At 31.8% G+C, this 19,581-nt stretch overlaps 1 protein-coding gene across 2 annotated transcripts in view; it reads right to left on the bottom strand.

Annotated features, from left to right (window-relative positions):
* Positions 1–592: 592 nt before the first annotated feature.
* The window catches only part of LOC127705438 (receptor-type tyrosine-protein phosphatase mu-like), a 145,123-nt gene continuing 126,134 nt past the window's right edge, over positions 593–19,581 (bottom strand). For both annotated transcript variants that reach the window (XM_052209753.1, XM_052209754.1), the window contains 16 exons: positions 18,460–18,800; positions 18,037–18,124; positions 15,675–15,748; positions 13,731–13,767; positions 12,637–12,734; positions 9,733–9,861; positions 8,226–8,377; positions 7,728–7,863; positions 7,305–7,454; positions 6,864–6,963; positions 5,182–5,255; positions 4,537–4,665; positions 3,518–3,640; positions 3,111–3,247; positions 2,528–2,663; positions 593–1,793 (listed from right to left, as the gene is read on the bottom strand). In XM_052209753.1, coding sequence (XP_052065713.1) covers positions 1,722–1,793; positions 2,528–2,663; positions 3,111–3,247; positions 3,518–3,640; positions 4,537–4,665; positions 5,182–5,255; positions 6,864–6,963; positions 7,305–7,454; positions 7,728–7,863; positions 8,226–8,377; positions 9,733–9,861; positions 12,637–12,734; positions 13,731–13,767; positions 15,675–15,748; positions 18,037–18,124; positions 18,460–18,800 — 1,976 coding nt within the window. In that variant the 3' untranslated portion in view covers positions 593–1,721. The remainder of the gene's footprint in view (positions 1,794–2,527; positions 2,664–3,110; positions 3,248–3,517; positions 3,641–4,536; positions 4,666–5,181; positions 5,256–6,863; positions 6,964–7,304; positions 7,455–7,727; positions 7,864–8,225; positions 8,378–9,732; positions 9,862–12,636; positions 12,735–13,730; positions 13,768–15,674; positions 15,749–18,036; positions 18,125–18,459; positions 18,801–19,581) is intronic.

Genomic DNA, 19,581 nt, shown 5'->3' with positions numbered 1-19,581 from the left:
TACTTGATACCAATTTAGATGTTTTTGTTTTTATGCAAATAATGTGTTTTCATTATGTATGCACATTGTATGTTTTATTATTGTGCCGATTAAAAGATATAAAATTAATCCATATAAAGTAACCAATTTTCTATTTAATCTCATTTGTCTGGGTTTTTCTTGACTCGTTAATTTGTTTAGTTATGAGTCGCAGAGCAGTCCATGTTTGATGTCATATATTTCTTATTTATTTTGAGTGAAAAGTAAAATCCTCAGAATACTGAACTCCGAGGAAAATTCAAAACGAAAAGTCCCTTATCAAATGGCAAAATCAAACGCTCAAACACATCAAACGAATGGACAACAACTGTCATATTCCTGACTTGGTAAGGCATATCTTATGTATAAAAAGGTGGATTAAACCTGGTTTTATAGCTAGCTTGACCTCTCAATTGTATGGCAGTCTTATAAAATTCCAATATATTGCCAACGATGTGTGAACAAAACAAACAGATATAATAGGTTAAGATGTCAAAAAAAGGGGTACAGCGATGTGTTCCATGTATTTTATAACATTCTATGAAAGCTCCCAACATTATCAACTAAAACAAAATCAAAATAAACATATATTTATTAAAAGCACTATATCAATTCATAACAAATAATAAAACAGGAAAAAATGGCTATACAATATTGAGGTTATGGTATTCCTTGTCATGGATCATTGCATGTTATATGAAACATGCAAAATGTTTAACAAATACAAAAAATAATATCGAAAATGCACAAGCATTGAATAATTTTTGAGAAAAAGCAGAAAAGAAAATCATTATTCTTCTAAGGAAATTACAATTTGATATTGATGTTTAGTTTATACCAAAAATGATGGATGAATTATATTTTATCACCTTTGTTTCTTTCCCCTTGTAATTAATTTATATAAAACGCAAGTTATCTTTGAAATTCTTTCAATCAAAATAATAACAAAAAGAAAGAAAAAAAAAACCCATGTGAAGCACAAATTGGTTTTCAACTTATTTATTTACCATTTAGTAGGTGTACAACTTACATGACTCTTTGTAACAAGTTACCTAGAATATTAAAATGTAGCAAAAGACACATAACAACAGTCGATAACACTAGTACTAATAAGATAATAAAAGAAATACCAGATTATCCATCTCAAATCTTATTCAATGCAGTATATAAAAATCAGGAAGTATGGTATGGTAGCCAATGATACAACTATTTACAAGAAACAAAAAGGTCAAAGATGTTACAGGTCGATGTACGACCTTCAATAAGGAGGATGATTACACCGTAGATTAATCTATAAAATGTACCGGATAACAAAATGCGAAGGAGTTCTAATGGTTAAGCTTACAGCAGGATTTTAGCTTTATAACATTAAACGCCGGCAGTCGGCAACAGACGACAACTTAAACTACAAGTTCCTTCCCGGGGATAGACCAACATAAGACTAGGGTGAAAACATGTCATGAGTTTGTCAATAATTTGATAACGAATAACAATGAATATATAAATGAATTAATAAATACATACAGTAATGACAATAGTAAGCAATAGTCCTTTAAATAGTTAATGTTCTTCAAACAAAAGCTATACAAATAATCAACCATGTTGTTCCGTCTTTAACGAATTCGGACATTTTACAAAAGCCCCCAATGCCTAAATGAACCGCAATCTTTATTGACATCTGTATCAAATGATTTCCCAATCAATCAGAAATTTGCGTAAACGCTTGAGGACTCCAAATAGAGATTCAAAGCTTCATAACATAGACGGTATTCATTCTGAAATCAAACATAGTATTTGTATACACTCAATTGTTTGTTGTAGATAATAAGGAGGAATATCATTTATAGGGCATATCGACACATAACTTGTATATCAAGACAAGGAAACTGGATAAGTTTTTGTTTGACATTGTCATGGTTTTATGAAAATGTCCATATGATATCTTCTAATTTTAAAGGTGCATTATTTTTTTTAAGTAGACATATAGAATAGTTAACAAATATTGATAAAAATTTGGTTTCTACCATGTTATAAAAGTCTGTTTAAAAATAAACAAAACCTTACCATCTTTAGTTTAACGCTATATAGTAGTAAGTAGTCGGCACTTTTGTGTTGACATGCATTATGATTGATGACCTCAAAATTATAAAGTAACTGTTAACAAAACTTAAGATTTTTCGAAATACTACGTTTTTTTACCTCAGGAATACATTACCATAGCTGTCTTTGGCAAAATGTTTTCTGAATTTTGGGTCCTTAATGCTCTTAAACCTCGTATTTTATTTGGCCAGCTAAATGTGTTTGATTGGAGTGTCAATGATCAGTCTATATTTTAGACGAAACGCCCGTCATGAGTACAAAATGTAATCCTTGTTTCAATAGTGCGTTTATTATATGATGTTAAACGATTTTTCGACTACATACTATATCTTTGGATCCTAAAAAATGCTTTGATATGTTCACATCTTAATTACTCATTAAGATCGCTAATCTTAATGATAATACGTACAAAATCAGAAAAGAACTCTGGTCTCCTTAACTGCAACAGTCTGGCTAGTTGAAATATGTTTGCATTATTATCTATTGTCATACTGGAAACAGCGTTTGCAAATGTACAGAAAACCCCACAGTTCTTGGCTCCATCACTAAAACATTGAAAAAAAAATAACGATCAATATTTCTCAATTTTTTCACGAACGTTGTTGTCAGTTGTTAAATTTCACAAAATTATGTTCCGTTCCTTTAAAACTATCTACAAAAGGATGACCTAAATGATATCTTATATGTACTTTTGTAAAAGAACTTCTTATCCTTAAAATGTACTCACTCCATGGTTTCAAACATGAACAACAATGTTCCATTTTGATGTTAATATTTCTCTGAAGCTATGAAACAAATGTACGCAAAGGAAACATTTCAAATATATTTCAAGGTCACCAAAAGCGACTGTAACAGACACATACAACCTGGTTGTTTAACATACTTATACTAGAAATAATGATATTAAGCTGTTCTTGTCATGCAGGTTATTGATTTTGTATCAACCGTTCGTATTATCAAAAATGAATAAATATATTTTACTTGATACTTACCCGCTGACAACGGTCACTGGATCATTTGACATGCTAACACGAGTAGATATCAGATTAACAAGTTTGCACAAAACCTGTGCATCAGGAAGGCCCTTGGTCACTGCAAGATACAGGGCTATTTCTCTCGCTTTGTCATCCTTCAATGTTTAAGATACTTGAAATCAATATGTTTTTTTTTAACAAATTGTAATACATGTTTTTTAATGATAATATACAAAAAGCAGTTTCTGTAAATTTATAGCGGATACTGCGACAACTTTAAACAGATATGTATGAATTCTGAGTAATGATGTTTTAAAAAAAATTAAAATCCTTTACTTATGGAACAGCATTCTATGGTACATCTTATTTTGTACAATATATTTTTGAGAAAAAAAAATGGTTTTATTAGAAATTGTTATAATCACCTTCTTGGATAGAATGACTTTACAACTTGTAACATCCATATCTTCTTTTCCTCTGTTTGTTATTGTCAAGCTATATTTTCCACATGTAAATGAGTCCTTAGACGTTGAGTAAACCAAGTCAGCCTGAATAAATATATCATATAACCAGACTTAAATAGTCTTTTAAGATTTGAAAATTACCTGAAACAATGAAAAGCAATAATTTCCTACAAATGAATTGAGTTAGGGGAAGGCTGTAGTGCTCACAAACACGTTTCAACCCACAACATTGTTTTAGGCCTGTCCAAATCCCAGAGCCTGTTATTCAATTGTTGTCTTTGGTGCGGTTTGTCATATTTAATTTCGTTAATTGCTTTGTCATCAATAAGAATGTTGGCTTTTGTCGTATATATATTGTTTCACGTTTTATTATGTCGTGAACGTTAATTGATGACTATACAGTATGAAGTTTACTCATGGCTGAAGTGCTTATGGTGACCAAGATATCCTTCTTTGTTTAGAAGCCTTTCATCTGTTAAATAAGTTTTGGAATTTAATATTGTTTGTCCTCGAGCATCACTGATGAGACATTTACTGTCGAAATGCGCATCTGGTGCAGAAAATTGGTATCGTTAATGTTGTTATTAGACTACATTCACGCTATTTGGACTCTGGTGAATTCTTGTCTCATAGACAATTATAGCTCATTTCTTTATTATAATATAAGATAATAGCTACTTTGAATGCAAACCAATCTCACAAGTTCATAACCTGCTTCATCTACTGGTGTAGATATTACATGTTCATGTTTTACATTGGAGACCCAATCATTATTCGGGGGAAAAGATCAAATAAATGAGATCACAAAAGCATCAAGTAAAGCAGGGACTGTAAAATTTCTTAAATTAAATCAAATATTGCGGATAAGATGTAGGCACAAGATGAAAAAGTTATTAATGATAATTTCATATTGAAGGAAATCTTAATGATTGAAATAAAAAATAAACAGACATGACTGAATAAACAGAAACGATAGATACCTCAGCTGGGTCATTTAGAAACACAACAATTGTAGACGAATTGTGATCTCTAACCATAGTCCAAAAGTCAACTTTCGTGTCCGGTAGTGGTAGCTGTGTTGTCAAATATCCAACAAACTTTGTATATGACTGTAGGTTAAAATAATAATATGTTAAATTGATAAAAATCAAACTTACCCCATAGCAAGATGAGTTTTTTTACTCAAACACGATAATCGTACTGAAAATATCCAGATCGAATGTATTGTTGTCTTGAAATCTCTACATGTTAATTTTGAAAAAAAGTAATAACATAAAATTGAACAAATGTAACTGCACCCGATACCTATTTTGACATTTGGTGTCTTTTCGGTGATGCTCGAAGCCAAGAAAATACAAATGTTGGTGTGCTTATTATCGTTTAAAACTACTTAATATATAGCCAAACCCGGAACAAGAATCAGAGCTACGCACGAGGGAGATGCATTCCTTAAGTTTAGAAATGTTTAATTTATAGCCGCGAATTAGAATAAAAAAATATGCAGGTTTACGCCAGTTTTAAGTATTTAGCGATTATTATGATCCCTCGGTTAAACAATATTTATGTTAACAAAGATTGAATGGTAAAAAAAAGTGAAAAATGCTACTAAAATAATCTATACATACTGGAGCTTGCACAGCGTTGATATAATCAGTTCTTCCTTTTTCATATGAAGTAAGAAACAGTCTGTTGTTGTCCGCTACAAAGGAAGATAAAATGACCATGACTTGTTTATTATCATAGTTCATAACATTCATTTAGGAACTCTATAGTTCACCACCGGTTTTAGAACATGATCTTGTTCCTCAAATGTTTCGGGTTCTGTTTCATCAGTCGAATAACAAAATTAAAGCACCTCTTCCAGATTAGCATGACATCGCAAGTATGGCAGTCTCACCATAGCATAAATTAACGACTTTTCATGAAGAGAGAATCATATAAATATTATTTCAGTTCTTACTTCGAACAAAGATATAAGCTGGCTGAAAATAAGTTGTAATGACATAGCCGATTCAGTATCACAGATGGAGTGGGTTGGTGGCCTAGTGGTTAAGACTAATGCCTACAGTGATGAGAGTCCAGTGTTCGATCCTGACTCTTCGGGAAAACAAAACAAAACTAAACGACAAAAGAGATGACTTCAGCTTCCCAATTTTGAACTTTCCATATTTATGTAACAACATAACAGCACCTGCATACGGTTTATATATATCCCAGTTGATACGATACTCCAGGGCTTGTATTTCCTATAATGATTTCCTTGATAGAGGGTTGCTGCTCACATGGAAGCTATTAAACCAAAAGTTCCTAGAGGTGAAGTTGAAATCATCCCTTCGTAACTTTAACGGACGCCATCGGTTGACCGTTACGGAATATCCATTTCAAAGATGATAGCTGATATGTTGCTAACATCGCAACTACAATTCCGTCCCCTTTCCCCGAATTTGACCTACCGATTGAGACTTCTGACCGGGTTTGTACTTACATGAGCAACACGATGGGTGCCACAGGATCTGCTAACCCTTCCGCCGCACATGAGATCTACTCCAGTTTTAGTAGGGTTCGTGTTGTTTAGTCTTTAGTTTTCTATGTTGTGTTTTGTGTACTATTGTTTGTCTCTTGGTCATTTCTTATTAAGCCATGGCGTTGTCAGTTTATTTTCGACTTATGAGTTTGAATATCTCTTTGGTATCTTTCGCTTCTCTTTTATATTTTAGGAATGCTGTTTCTGACATCGGCGTCAGCGGCGTCAATAAATGTTAAAGTTTGTAATTAGGCCACACAGGTGAGATATTGTGCCAAGTTTATTCTTTTAGCCATGGTGCTGTCTGTCTATCTTGGAGATAAGATTTTTAATTGCCACCTTTGCGTTTTTGTTTTTTCGCACACCTTTCTGTAGAGATAGAAATGTTAACTCATCTAAGCCTGATTTACAGATGTAACTAGGTAAAAATAAACTTGATAAATCAACTTCGAATGAAGTACGAGGAATGCAAAGATTTGAAAGTGGGAAAGACTTAATGAACTGGACTACAGGTATTCTAATGTATCAAACTTTACAAATTTTACACATGCTTGGATGTATTCGAGAATTATTTCTGTTTGAACTTCGAAAAGTAAGGTTGACAGTTTTATACAATAATATAACCATTTTTATTTCTACCTTGATATCAACATCTGAAACTAAAGGGAAATATATTTCTACGAATTTTTACAGAAACTACAAATCGCAGTCGTCAAAACAGTGATAAATCCTATCGTAACATGAATAAAACAATAAAATATTAATCTTAATTGGCATGCTTACTAGGAATGATACTCTTGTTTCTGTTCTTTTTTACATTTTCGGGGCTTTTAGCAGCAACATATTGGGCCTGATCATGCTCCGATTTCTTAGCTTCAAGCATCTACAATATAAGAATAAGATTTACTTGTTAATGTAAGAGTATTATAAGTAAGAAATGCATGACATTTGATACATTATCCAATATGAAATTTAAGGTATATATATACATGTTTATATACGTATAACTTGTATTTTAAACGGGAAATTAAAAAACCGGGCTTACAGGTGGTCTTAATTGTTCAAAGGTAAAATAAAGTGTTCATGACCCCAAAAAGTAGTGAAAAAAGAAGGCAAACATTTTTCGTATTTTAACAAGCAATATAGTTTTCTAACATGGTTCTTGATCCATCTACACATGCAAATCATAAAACATTGCAAATCTTTACCCATAATTCATTGTACCTTAAACTCTTCATGAAGACGTTGTCTGTTTACAGGACCCTTATCTAACACAATTTCCTGCCAGATAGTTCCGAATTCTTCCTTTCCAACGTTGGTGTCCTTCATTGTGAAAGCCTCAAGTAAGGCATAATGCAGGCAAACATACTGCTCCTACAATTTGAGAAATAACACTGTGCATTTATTTAAAAAAAAAAGGTCAGTATCTCTTACTATTCGTATGGTCATCTATTTATTAAATAAAAAGGAATATAGGTAAAGATGATGTAATTTTATAATGAACGTCGTCCATGACCGTTTATTCCTGTGTAAACTATAAAAAAAACAACATTTTTTTGTTAGTTACTGTACCTTATACATACTGTAAAGGTACAGTTATTGCAATAACCTTTTCTTTCGGTATGACAAACGTATAATAAAACTTACAGGTGTTTGCACCATGTTCATCCTGCTGTACCTCATTTTCTTAACAAACTTAACGACATCCACAAACCCAGTAGCACGTCCTTCTTCATATAAAGCATCAAGTCCGATATATGTCCCAGTTCTGCCTATACCAGCACTGTTTGAAAACAAAATTTATATTCACGATGAATTTACTTAAGACACTGTGACAGTGCGAGACTCTTAATTGTTAATTGACATTAGTCATAAATAACAATGTAATTCACTCATTAAAGATAATGAAAAACTATGTTGAAAGCATAGGGCAAGAACATCTATTAATAGTAACTTAAAGGGAATTATGATAAATATAATTTTAAACAGATTTCTGAAATTTCATGTCTTTCATGTAAACATTTTTTGAAACGCCTACGGGCTGTATGGGCAATTTAAAATATTGTGCTGTTTTTAAATTAATGCATTTGATTTACAGGCGCATCGCGGGAAACAATGTCAATATTGACATATTCATATTCATACCTGCAATGAACAAGAAGTGGTCCATTATTTTCAGTACTTGTATGATCAGATATCACATGTTTGTGAAACAATACAAGGTACAGAGGATCTGGTGTTCCATGATCAGGCCAGGCAGTGAAATGGTACTGTATGATACATCTCTTCTCTTTTGTCTGTTATTATTATCACATGAAAGAAAAAAAAACCCCACAAAACATGACATAATAAACATTATATTATTTGTTTTACATATAAAAAAATAATATGACACAAACACAAAAACAATAATATTGCAAATCGATTGTAAAATATTTTGATTCTCAAGATTAATTTTTAAGGTAAGTAATTGGCATAATTAAAACCACGTACACAACATTCAAATGTTTAAAGCAGATGGTCATGTCTGTTAAATTAATTAGGAATATACAAATCACTATAAAACAAAACCATTAGGGAAACGCATGGAATTTAAACTGAGCGAAGCCGATTGCGTCAATAGGTTAAGCACCTCCTGTTATCCATGCATCACCACCTCCCAAATTAAAACTCACTCAAAATATCACAATAGGAAATGTACAGATCGGACTACTTTTCTTGCAACCAACTATCTAAGACCCCGAAAAAATGCTCATTGTACATGTGATTTAAGTCAAGACAAATAGTATCGGTCACCAGTCCATGATGGTGTCTATATTACCTCTACATTTTCGATTTCATTTGTTCTGACCGCGATGGAGCAGAATTTTATGTCAGGAGAACTCCCCTGTATATAAAGTCCGTCCGTATAATTTATGTTTTCAGTACAAGAGAGGAGTTGTTAGTGATTTACAATGCAGGGGCGTCTAAATATTTGAGTCGGGACTGTCGGGCGCGCAACAAGAAACGAATGCTCACAGTTACTGAACGCAAATTCATTGGTATCAGTTTTGCTCATTGTTGAAGCAGTTGCTTAAATCCTCGTCCTGTGGCCTCTGGTGGACAGTTGTCTCAATAGCAGTCATATCACATCTCCTTAGTTTTCATATAAATTTATCAATCTGATGATATGAAATAATGAAGTGCTGCATTATTCTATCGATTCATGTACTCCATCGAAGTTTTCAAATAGCAACGTTATTAACAGGTACGTTACGTTAGACATGATCTTGTAAAATGACAAAAAACAAACTGTACTGAATTTCGATGCAGAAAAATATTCTTGCTTCAAACTATAGATTACAAATTGATGATTATTCTCCAAAAATCACAGAAACAAAGATATTGAATAACAACAGCAATGTTAAAATATTTATAAGTTAACGAACACTTAGACAGCAATTCATCATACAACGTATGATTTTGGGCAATAATTATTAAGATTTAAGTACTTTGATCATACCCTTATGCCAAGTGACTTAACAATAAATAGAAACTTCCTCTTAATCACCTCATTGTGTGGTCTTATTCCTTAACCCGCTGTCTTTAACATTACCTTAAAACCAGGATGCAAAATATAACTTTAAAATTATTTTTTTTCTGTCTGTCATACCTTTTTGTCTTCAACTTGTATCTCCCTCGTGATATATGCAGCTCGTTCCTTTTCTGTTAGTAGGGTTAGAACAAGATTACCATAAGTGATCGGTTTTCCTCCTTCTGGCCAGTATTGTTCACATTTCCTCTAAAACGGGTAACAATTATGTTATCGAGAAAATCTCTGATGTTCTCTGGTAAATTTGTGGAACAAAATGACTTATGAATGAGAGTTTTCACTTCCTATCGCATTAATTTTATAAAAATCCACAAGTATGCTCGGATCTCCCAATACATAACATAACATAGTGGTACGTTAAAACAACAAGAATGCAAGCATTTACGTGCTAAGCATCCCAAACCCGTATTTCAAAGTATGACGAAAATATTTGTTTTCATCGAACATGATAAAATATTCAAAGTATGGGCATACAGGATGTAGGTGTCAAACAGATATGCGCTCAGGAAAGTGGTCTTGCATTACTACACATCATTACTGTCAAGCTACTGACCAAATATGCAGTCGTTTTGTTTAGTTATTTCTGAGTAAAATGTGACAAAATTATGTGTTTGACAAACGGACGCACGGACAGACATGATAAATGCTACATGGTCCCCACTTTTAGAGTAGGGGTTTAATTGACGTCACATAGAAAGAACACATCTTTTCGCAGATTATTCGAAAAGAATGATAATGATTGTCTGCATATCGTCTAAAAATCATTATAGAAACATATTCCACCACCAAATCTCGTGCAATACGGTATTTATCCATACTCGACAGTTAAAACGAGCCTCGCGTTTTAAATTTGAAAATTTAACTGTCTCGAGTGGATAAATATCGTATCTGGTGAAAATAGTCTTGCGTTGTTGTCCCATAATGACAAATAAAAACTAACAAACATGATCTAATATTAAGATTCAGAAGATATCATGTAAGCTGTTATATTCGATGAAGTCGACTGAGGAGATCGTCAATTTGAATACAAAATCTTAAATCAGGAAGTGTTAATTGGCGAAATTCCATTCAAAAAAGTGGGAAAGTTCAAATACAGATATATACTGATACTCTATATTTAGGACTCTTTAACATTTAAATGACTCGTTTTTACTTTTACGATATTACGTTTTTACGAGTTTTAGGTATATGTCAGTTGTAATCTAATTACTACACATCATTACTGTCAAGCTACTGACCAAATATGCAGTCGTTTTGTTTAGTTATTTCTGAGTAAAATGACTCGTATGATGTGTAGTATACCACAGCTCATTATTTTATATAAGTAATCGTAAACACGGTAATAAAGACTTTATTAAACATTCCAGTACGATTTTTGTTTAATGAAAAATATATTTTAATACTTTTTAGGCCATGTAAAAGCTTTTTAAGTTTTATTCCTTTTTTTTTTTATCTTGAGAGCCAACAGAATCGTAACACTAACATCTATTTGCCATGTACTTCGAATTCAAACTAACAGACCTGCTTTGAAATTTGACCAATCGGTGGAAGTTCTTTGCAGCTGTCAAATGATATGTAAGCATCCAACAGATAATTAGTAAATATCAATGAGAGCTCTTCGCTATTGAGATCGTGACATTCAAACTATCCAAATCTTGACCAAAATATTTATTTGATCTTTGGATGTACGGCAAATTTCAATTGTCATTGACACCTCTTGTACAGATGATCACAATGTAAATCAGAATAACAATTATTCTTTTAATTTGGTATTGGGCTGTCAAAAGTTTTTGTTCGATGAGACCCCATTACTAGTTGATTTTTTTAAAATTAGGATATACAGGTCATTATTTCAATTTATCATAGCTTTGACAATGACTATTTAGAAAAAGGGCATTTTTGTTTGAAAATAAAAGCAATAGCTTTCTTTTTAAGACAGTCGTTTTAATCATTTGTTGATCGTAAGACCATCTGAAAAGTCTAAAACTAAAACGCCAATTCTTTTTTTTTTGTAGAGTTTTAGGTATATGTCAGTTGTAATCTAATAGTTTTTTCAATACTGCTTAGTCAATTTTCTTGCAGTCAATCTATTACTGTTCAGTACTTTTTAAGACTATTGAGTATATCGTTGGTTTGTACAGGTAAGTGATAGCTACTGCACAGTCTGAACATAGACTGAACAGATATTGCTTGACTGCAAGCGAATGTTCGAAATTGATTTACCAGTGTCTTTGTTCACAATTTGTTTGTTATAACAAATGAACTATCTGACTTGAATATTTAGTTTGTCGAAACATGCGCTCTTTGTTTTCTAGGCCGAATTGTGGTTGAAATTCAGAAGATTTGGTCAATTTTCATAAAAGTCTCTATTTTCGACCAGAGGTGTAACTGGCAAAGCTTTGTAAGAAAATCAAGACAAAAGTCGTCCCGCTTCACTTCATACAGATCTATTCAATAACTTGAAAACACATTTTTTAATTTAAAAATTATGGATTTAAATTTAAAGCCGAAAAGGGTCCTTACCGAATTCGACTTTTTTTGAGCGAACCGGATAGTTTTGGTGGAATTTGTTTTTGACATTTTACAAAATTTGAAACTAAAAAAATGTAAATTAGAATTTGTTTGAGTGACATGTAGGCAAATAATCGAGGAATACCTTAAAGTTAATTTTTTGTTTTCAGAATTTATACTTACAAGAACACGACGGCTGCCAAATATAATGCAGGATATGCATACCTTTCCGGAGCACCTGCAGAGATCACCCCTGTATTTGGTGGAGTTCGTGTTTCTACACACTTTTTACTCGAGTTTATGCTCGATTTGTGGTGGGGTTATTGCTGCCCAATCTTAAGTTTTCGGTGAAGTGCTTTGTTTTCCTTGGGTTTTATTTACCTATTATTGTTATATGTCTTTTCTTTTATGTTTCTATACTAACTGGACGTGATGATACACAATTACATTTACCTTTGGGCCTTCTACCAAATTTGTCAACATTATAATCTTTCTTGTATTATTTTGCCAAATCATTCTCCAGTGGTCATTAATAGTATGCTTTACTGGTCCTGAAACATGATAATAAATGTAAAATTTTAATGCAATACATTAAAGACTACATGATCATGTCATTCCATTACAAAATGAAACTTTGGGTTCTTTAATAAATTCGATAAATATATACTTACTGATACATATAGAATAATGACATTTATCTTTTTGACACTGGATTTATCAGCAGGAATGTAATACGAGTCCGGTATGGCAATTTGATATTCGAGCTGATGAAGTCAGTATCAAAATATTAAATGCTACCACACTTTTTATCGGGAATTTGCTCTAACGATATGTTTTGTTTTGGTTTTGAATCTTTTTTTATGCGTACTATACGTTATGATAGTGTTTTAGATTTTGTGGATGAAGTCGCGTGCATTTCATTGATTAATTGACGCGGATGGACATGGACGCGTTACGTCGTTGCACTGATGCGTGTCGTCATTGCCTAATATTTTCGAGTATCGGGCCTGTATATGATCCTTAAAATATTAGGCAGTAAGATCAAACGAAAAATGTACGAATTGCCGATAGATTTAAATATTTGATGGTTGATGTTCTGATTTCAGAATAATATTAAATTTAGAAAATGTTATTGAGCTTAAAAGTTGATAATGTTTATTAATATGAGTATATGTTGTAGGAAATTCATGATGTATTATTCATTTTGTGTAATTTAAGCTTTTTTACTTCTTTGCTAAGATACTGTTTATTTTATTTGTTTTACCATTTATAATATGTCGGAGTGCTGTGGCCATCTGTAGGCATATAGTCAGAGCCATGGATTCATTGAATATATATATTTCTTTATATGTCCACACGTTGCATTAAAACTGATACCGATGAAAGACTAATGAAAATGCGGAAGGCGTTGCCAAATTATTTGCATCAGCATATCTGCTGAAGATATAGATACAACGCATGGCATTGTAAACAGTAGGTTTTGGAAACTAATACATCCATTGCGTTATCGTTAACCGACATATATTTATGACTTTTAACTATTATACCTTGTGATGCTATATAACACTTTCCCTTTTCAAAACCCTGAAATTAAAATGATTCCGACTTAGAGAGCTTTCATTTAATATATTTTAAAAGAACACAATAAATAAGGCGATGTGGTATGATTGCAAATGAGTCAACTTTCAACGTGGATGTAACTTAACGTCATCGTACGGCCTTTAACGAAGAGCAAAATGAATATAATAAAAGACTACGACATAACAAGAAGAGAAACAATTCGAACTCGAAAAAACTGCTGATTTATGGCAAATCAACAACGAACGAGAAACAATTGTGACAGACAGAAACTAACAACAAACACTGAATTACTTGCTGCTGATTTGAGTTAGGCATATAAAGAATGTAGTAGTGTTAATAATATCTGTTCGCGCATATTCGTCCCTTTATCATGGTACATATGTTAAACAGCACCACATAGCAACAAACTGTATAAACATAGATTGAAAATGGCTTGATTCATCAGATAGGCACATATATAAACAACATCATCGTAAAAATGAGGACGTTTATCTCGTTTTTAATAAGAATTCTAGAGGTTCAGCTAAACTTCCAAATCAAATATTTATATCATTGAGTTAATGATTTTTGGTTACAATAAAACCCGCACTTAATGTTTTGTTAGTTATACATATTCATTGAATATTTAAAACTTTAGTGCACAGACAGAGAACGCGTTACACAGGCCTTTCTTATATAAATCCAATAATGTGTTGATATGGATGAACGTGTTACATCCTATAAAAACAAACATCTTATTATGAATTTAGTTTTATTTACTTAACTGCTTATATGTGTCAAAAATTATGAACATGCTACAATATCCTTTGGCTTTTAATATTGGATTGTAAAAGAATGTATAAATGTTTCCAATTCACTCACGAAAAAATAAAAGTTTTTGGACTTTTATGATATATTTTGTGAGTGATTTGGTCCAGGTTATATGCCAACCAATACACTCCTTTAAAATACGCTTAATCCTTATAATTTTTCAAAATTGGAGATAAGGAATTAGATGTCCCCACTCGTAACATTTATCACACGTTAATTGTAACGTGGCTTTGAATTGAATTGGCGCATGAGTATATTTTTTAATTAACGTAAAAAAAACCCCAATATACTCCATGAAATTTGCTATCTGAAAAAGAAACTTATTTTTTTTCTTTCAATTAGATGTTTTGTGTTTATTATTTAATTTGACGATGAGTGCAAAGTGAAAATAAATATTTTTAACGTCGAGCCGGTTTGTGTTATTATCGCCACCATCTTGTTTATATTGGTTACAAAAAGTAGTTCTGTCAACGTCGTCTATCGAAAAATAAACATCAAGATCAACTACCGGAAGCCGTCTCGACCATAGAGATGGGTTGCGCATGCGTTCATCATATTCAGTTATTCAAAAGAAAATAATTTCAAACTTTAAAAGTGACACAAGAGATCCATATGGTGGATGGACAATTTCGTTGACGAATTAGGCCCTTAAAATGTCACAAAGAAACTTTAGAATTCATGTGAAATATTAGTATGCTATGAATCAAAGTATAGAATTTGAGTTATTTGGGTGGTGATGAATTTGGCAGCTAATATCCTTTCATGAAACTACATATATAGGTTTAAGTTAGTTCAATAACAAAAATGTGACTTACTGAAGTTTGAAACGGGACTAAAATTTCATTTTTTTTATCTATACTGGTTTAATATTTGCAAAAGAGTAGTCGTCTTGTTGTGCTCCGGATCACGGGCTCTTTATCTTAATTTAAGAACTTATATGTTTTTTTAATTTAATTTAATTTTAAAAAAGCAAAATATGAAAGTCGCTTTCTTATGTTTCGATTACATTAAAAAAGGAGTAAATAACTATGTATTAAATCATTACATTTAGTATGATGCTTGTTAAGTAAATGGATATCAAATGATACATAAATACTTACGTCAACATAGTTGGCATTTATATAATCTGAAGCTATTCCATGACCTGGTTCCAATACTACCCTTGTATGGTCGTCTACAAGAGAATAATGTTTACTGGAGTTTAACCCATTTCTCTGACTTCAGTCTATTGTTCTTACTCTAGATTATTTTTTTAAGAATCCACTGACCAATGGAGATAACTTATATTATAACTTTAAACTTTTAACTTACGATACTTTATCCTCTCAAAAACGAGTGGCATATGAAGGGTTCGAACTCGCGCGTAATTTCTTCATAATCAGAAGAGTATATGCATAATACCACTATACCACCAGTGTGCACATAAATCCATATCTAAATAACACTCTTAAAGTGCTTAACTATCAATACATGTCAATAAACTGTATTTCTGTCTCATAGATCATAATTCGCTTTTGTTATCTAATAAAATATATATATTATGCCTGGGTTTGTTCATGTTCTTTTCAAATTTATTCAAATTGTTTGATTTGGGCGTTAATTTTTTAAGGAAGATTATGTTCTACATTTGAACGTTCTTGAGCATAGTTATATAGCAGTATGAAAATATAAAATGACAAGAGAAAAAATAAATAAAAACATTTTTCTTAAAAATCATAGATAAAAAGAGTTTATTCCTGATGTCAAGTTTGAACATTGGTCGATTTTCAACACCGTTATAATGAACTGATGAATATATATACGACTGTGGCTATTACACTATAGAATCAAGGAATTGTATATATTAGAACAATTTCTTGATAAAATAAACATCCATATGCCCATTACACTTGTGACTTTTAACGTACAAGGACTTTTCCTTTTCATCATAGCAAATGCTTACTTATGGTTTTAGTCTTATAATGTTATCATACTATTAATAATTTTTTCTTTGTTTGATTATAAATGTTCCAAATATACATCACGTCAACATTGAACGGACTCTAATTTAAATAAAGTGTGATATATAAGACACGACCGTAAAACTACTACTTTGACAGTAAAACCAAAAACATAATCATCACCTTTATATGAAAATGAAATATATAATACCTCTGAGATTAAAACAATATTATGGTCGAGAAAAAAAATTCTTTGAAAAAAATGGAGTCCGGGTACAAGGTTTGAACTTGGCACTGTTAATTTCACAGTTATGCTTTTCGTTACCAACGACTAAACGATAACGGCTATGAACCGCTTGAATGTAAAATTACAAAAATCGACATAATTAAACATTGTACATCTGAAGCAAGAGCAATTCTGCTGGTGATTCAGAATGCATACCACAGATAATACTAGTTTATTGACTGGTTGACGATGCATGCCAAATGTAACAACGCTAAAATAATCCAAACGTAATGAAAGGGAAACAGTTTAACCATATTCATGTATAATTGTTCAAATAAGACATTCAGCAAATAATTTTATTTATTTTGGAAAGCAACATCAAATGGGGTATCATAAATTACAAAATGTAGAAGAATTGTGGCAACTACGCTACATTTATATATTTGACTTAGTGCGGCTAAATTGTAGCCAGTCCTGAAACACCGTAAACTATTATGATGATGGAAGTTTTAAACGACCTTAACTGGCTATATAGCCCTTGCACGGTCGGTATAAACAATTACATGTTGTTAAATACTATATATGTAAATTTGAAAATTTCTACATTTTGGTAATTATAATATTTTTACTTTTCAAAACAAGATAAATATATTCTGTATATTAGTATATGTCTTTTTCAATAAATCATAAATACCAAAATCTATATAATTTGAATAATTTGTAATGATTAAACATTAAATGAAATATGTATATACAAACTTGAAATCTGGTATTTAAAAGGGGAGCTAACACCCCATTTAAGTTGTATTAAACTTATGTTAACTTGTCAAATGTCTAAATATAAATGTGAACAGTGTGGATATAATCATTTCCAGCTATTATAGAATAAAAAAGTCAAAATACGAAATTATTTTAATGAAATTCCGTTGATTCATTGTCATAACGCAAAACAGACAGTCGTTTTACTAGAGATGGGTTAAGCTAGAGAATTGATAAGAAGTAGTGGATTCGGAAACGATAATCAACTTGCGACTAAAGTCGCTCGTTGATTATCGTTTACGAATCCACTACTTCTTATCTATTCTCTACTACATAATCAGGACTGTATGAATACAATAGTGTTACTTTTATCATTATAAATTTATACTTATGTCTAAAATTTTCAACAAACCACTTCATTACTTAATCAAAACTTTATATTTGATATACAATCTTGACATTAAATTTCATTTAAACATACAAAATAAAACATGTACAAACTTAATTCTAGCAAGATGATGACCTTGAAATACTTACATGGAAAAGTTGTTTTAAATCTATTCTTTGGTAGATTTTCTTTTAGTTGAGCCTTTGTAGTGGGGTGTTGAACTCCATATGGTATTTTCTAATGTCAAGAGATTAATATAATATTATGATTAGTTACCGTTATCGTAGGAAGGATAATTCCAAGGAAGTAGAAAAGAATTTAACTTCTATGTAAACTGTGTACTTTTCGAAAAAAATATATGCTGTTTCAGCATTTGGTAAACGTTTAAAAATTAACTTTAGAAGTGATCATAATAAGCATTCATATTGATACATTCATGTTTAATTATGCATTTGCCACACATTGAATGTAGATACATTAGCACAACAGACAGAGTAACTTATACGTTATTATTTAGCACTATGTATACATCAAATTTCGATTGTGAAGTCTCCAATCAAAACTCTCCTTACCTTATATTCATCTTCTAACTTGACATTCATATTCGATTTTCTTTTGAAAATATAATTTTTCAGCTCACTGACTCTTATACTTGTGATTATGTCATCAATGTTGTAATACGTTGAATCATCATTGCCATTGTCCAGGTTTCTGTTTAAGGGGGTCTTTTCCTTTGTATTGTTTTGTTTGGTAGATTCATTATCATTTGATTTCATTTTCTTGCTTGATTTAGGCTCCGTCTCTTTGTTTGGATTCAGTTTCGTCAGTATTGACGAAGGCGCTTCATCCTCATCAGTATCAGTAGATGAGACCCGGCCTATATTCATATACATTTCCCCTTGAGCTTTTGTTTCTGCAAAGATGCATTATAAAAATTCAGCTTTTAAAGAATTAGAAAGTTACCAAACTAAATCAAACTATCAAACAATCAGAAGAACTTGCATGTTAATGTAAAATATGCAGAGAAACAATACGTATGCTATCAATAACAGACCTTTATTGCAAGTTAAAAGCATGCTATTTAATAAATAAACAATATTACATCCCCATGTATTAAGTATTTAAATTATTCTTTATGGATGAGTAAGGTACACTGATCTAAAGTAGTCATTTCTCGCTGCATTGAAGACCTGTTAGTGACCTTCTGCTGTTGTCTGTTCTATGGTCGGGTTGTTGTCTCTTTGACACATTCCCCATTTCCATTTTCAATTTTATGTCCACTTACAGTAAACTAAATAGCGGACTGAATGTGTCATAAATAGCCGATTTCAAAGTTAAATAATTGCTTATCGAATTGCACCTCATTGATGTAAAACTCTTTGACGTGAAAAAAAGACTTAGCTGAGTTCAAACAGCGCAAGCGTGCACAAAAAAACAGCTCTAATATTAAACTGGGCATCCGCAGTGGTTCATGGCGGAAGAGTATTTCTTTGCAGGATCATTTATAGTTTAATGTGTCTTCAGCAAAACTGGCACAAAATACGTGTCTAGGATGAACTTTTAGAAGATATAACTTGGTGGCAAGAATTTATTACTTCCTTCAATGGGAAATCGCTTATTTTAGATAAGATACCAGTAACGTCTGTCATAACAGATGCTTGTAGAAGCGGAGGGGGCGGTTTCCATGATTTAGA

The sequence above is a fragment of the Mytilus californianus genome, unplaced genomic scaffold, assembly GCF_021869535.1.
Source record: "Mytilus californianus isolate M0D057914Y unplaced genomic scaffold, xbMytCali1.0.p SCAF_6, whole genome shotgun sequence".
NCBI lineage: Eukaryota > Metazoa > Mollusca > Bivalvia > Mytilida > Mytilidae > Mytilus > Mytilus californianus.
This window is presented reverse-complemented; position numbering and strand designations above follow the sequence as displayed.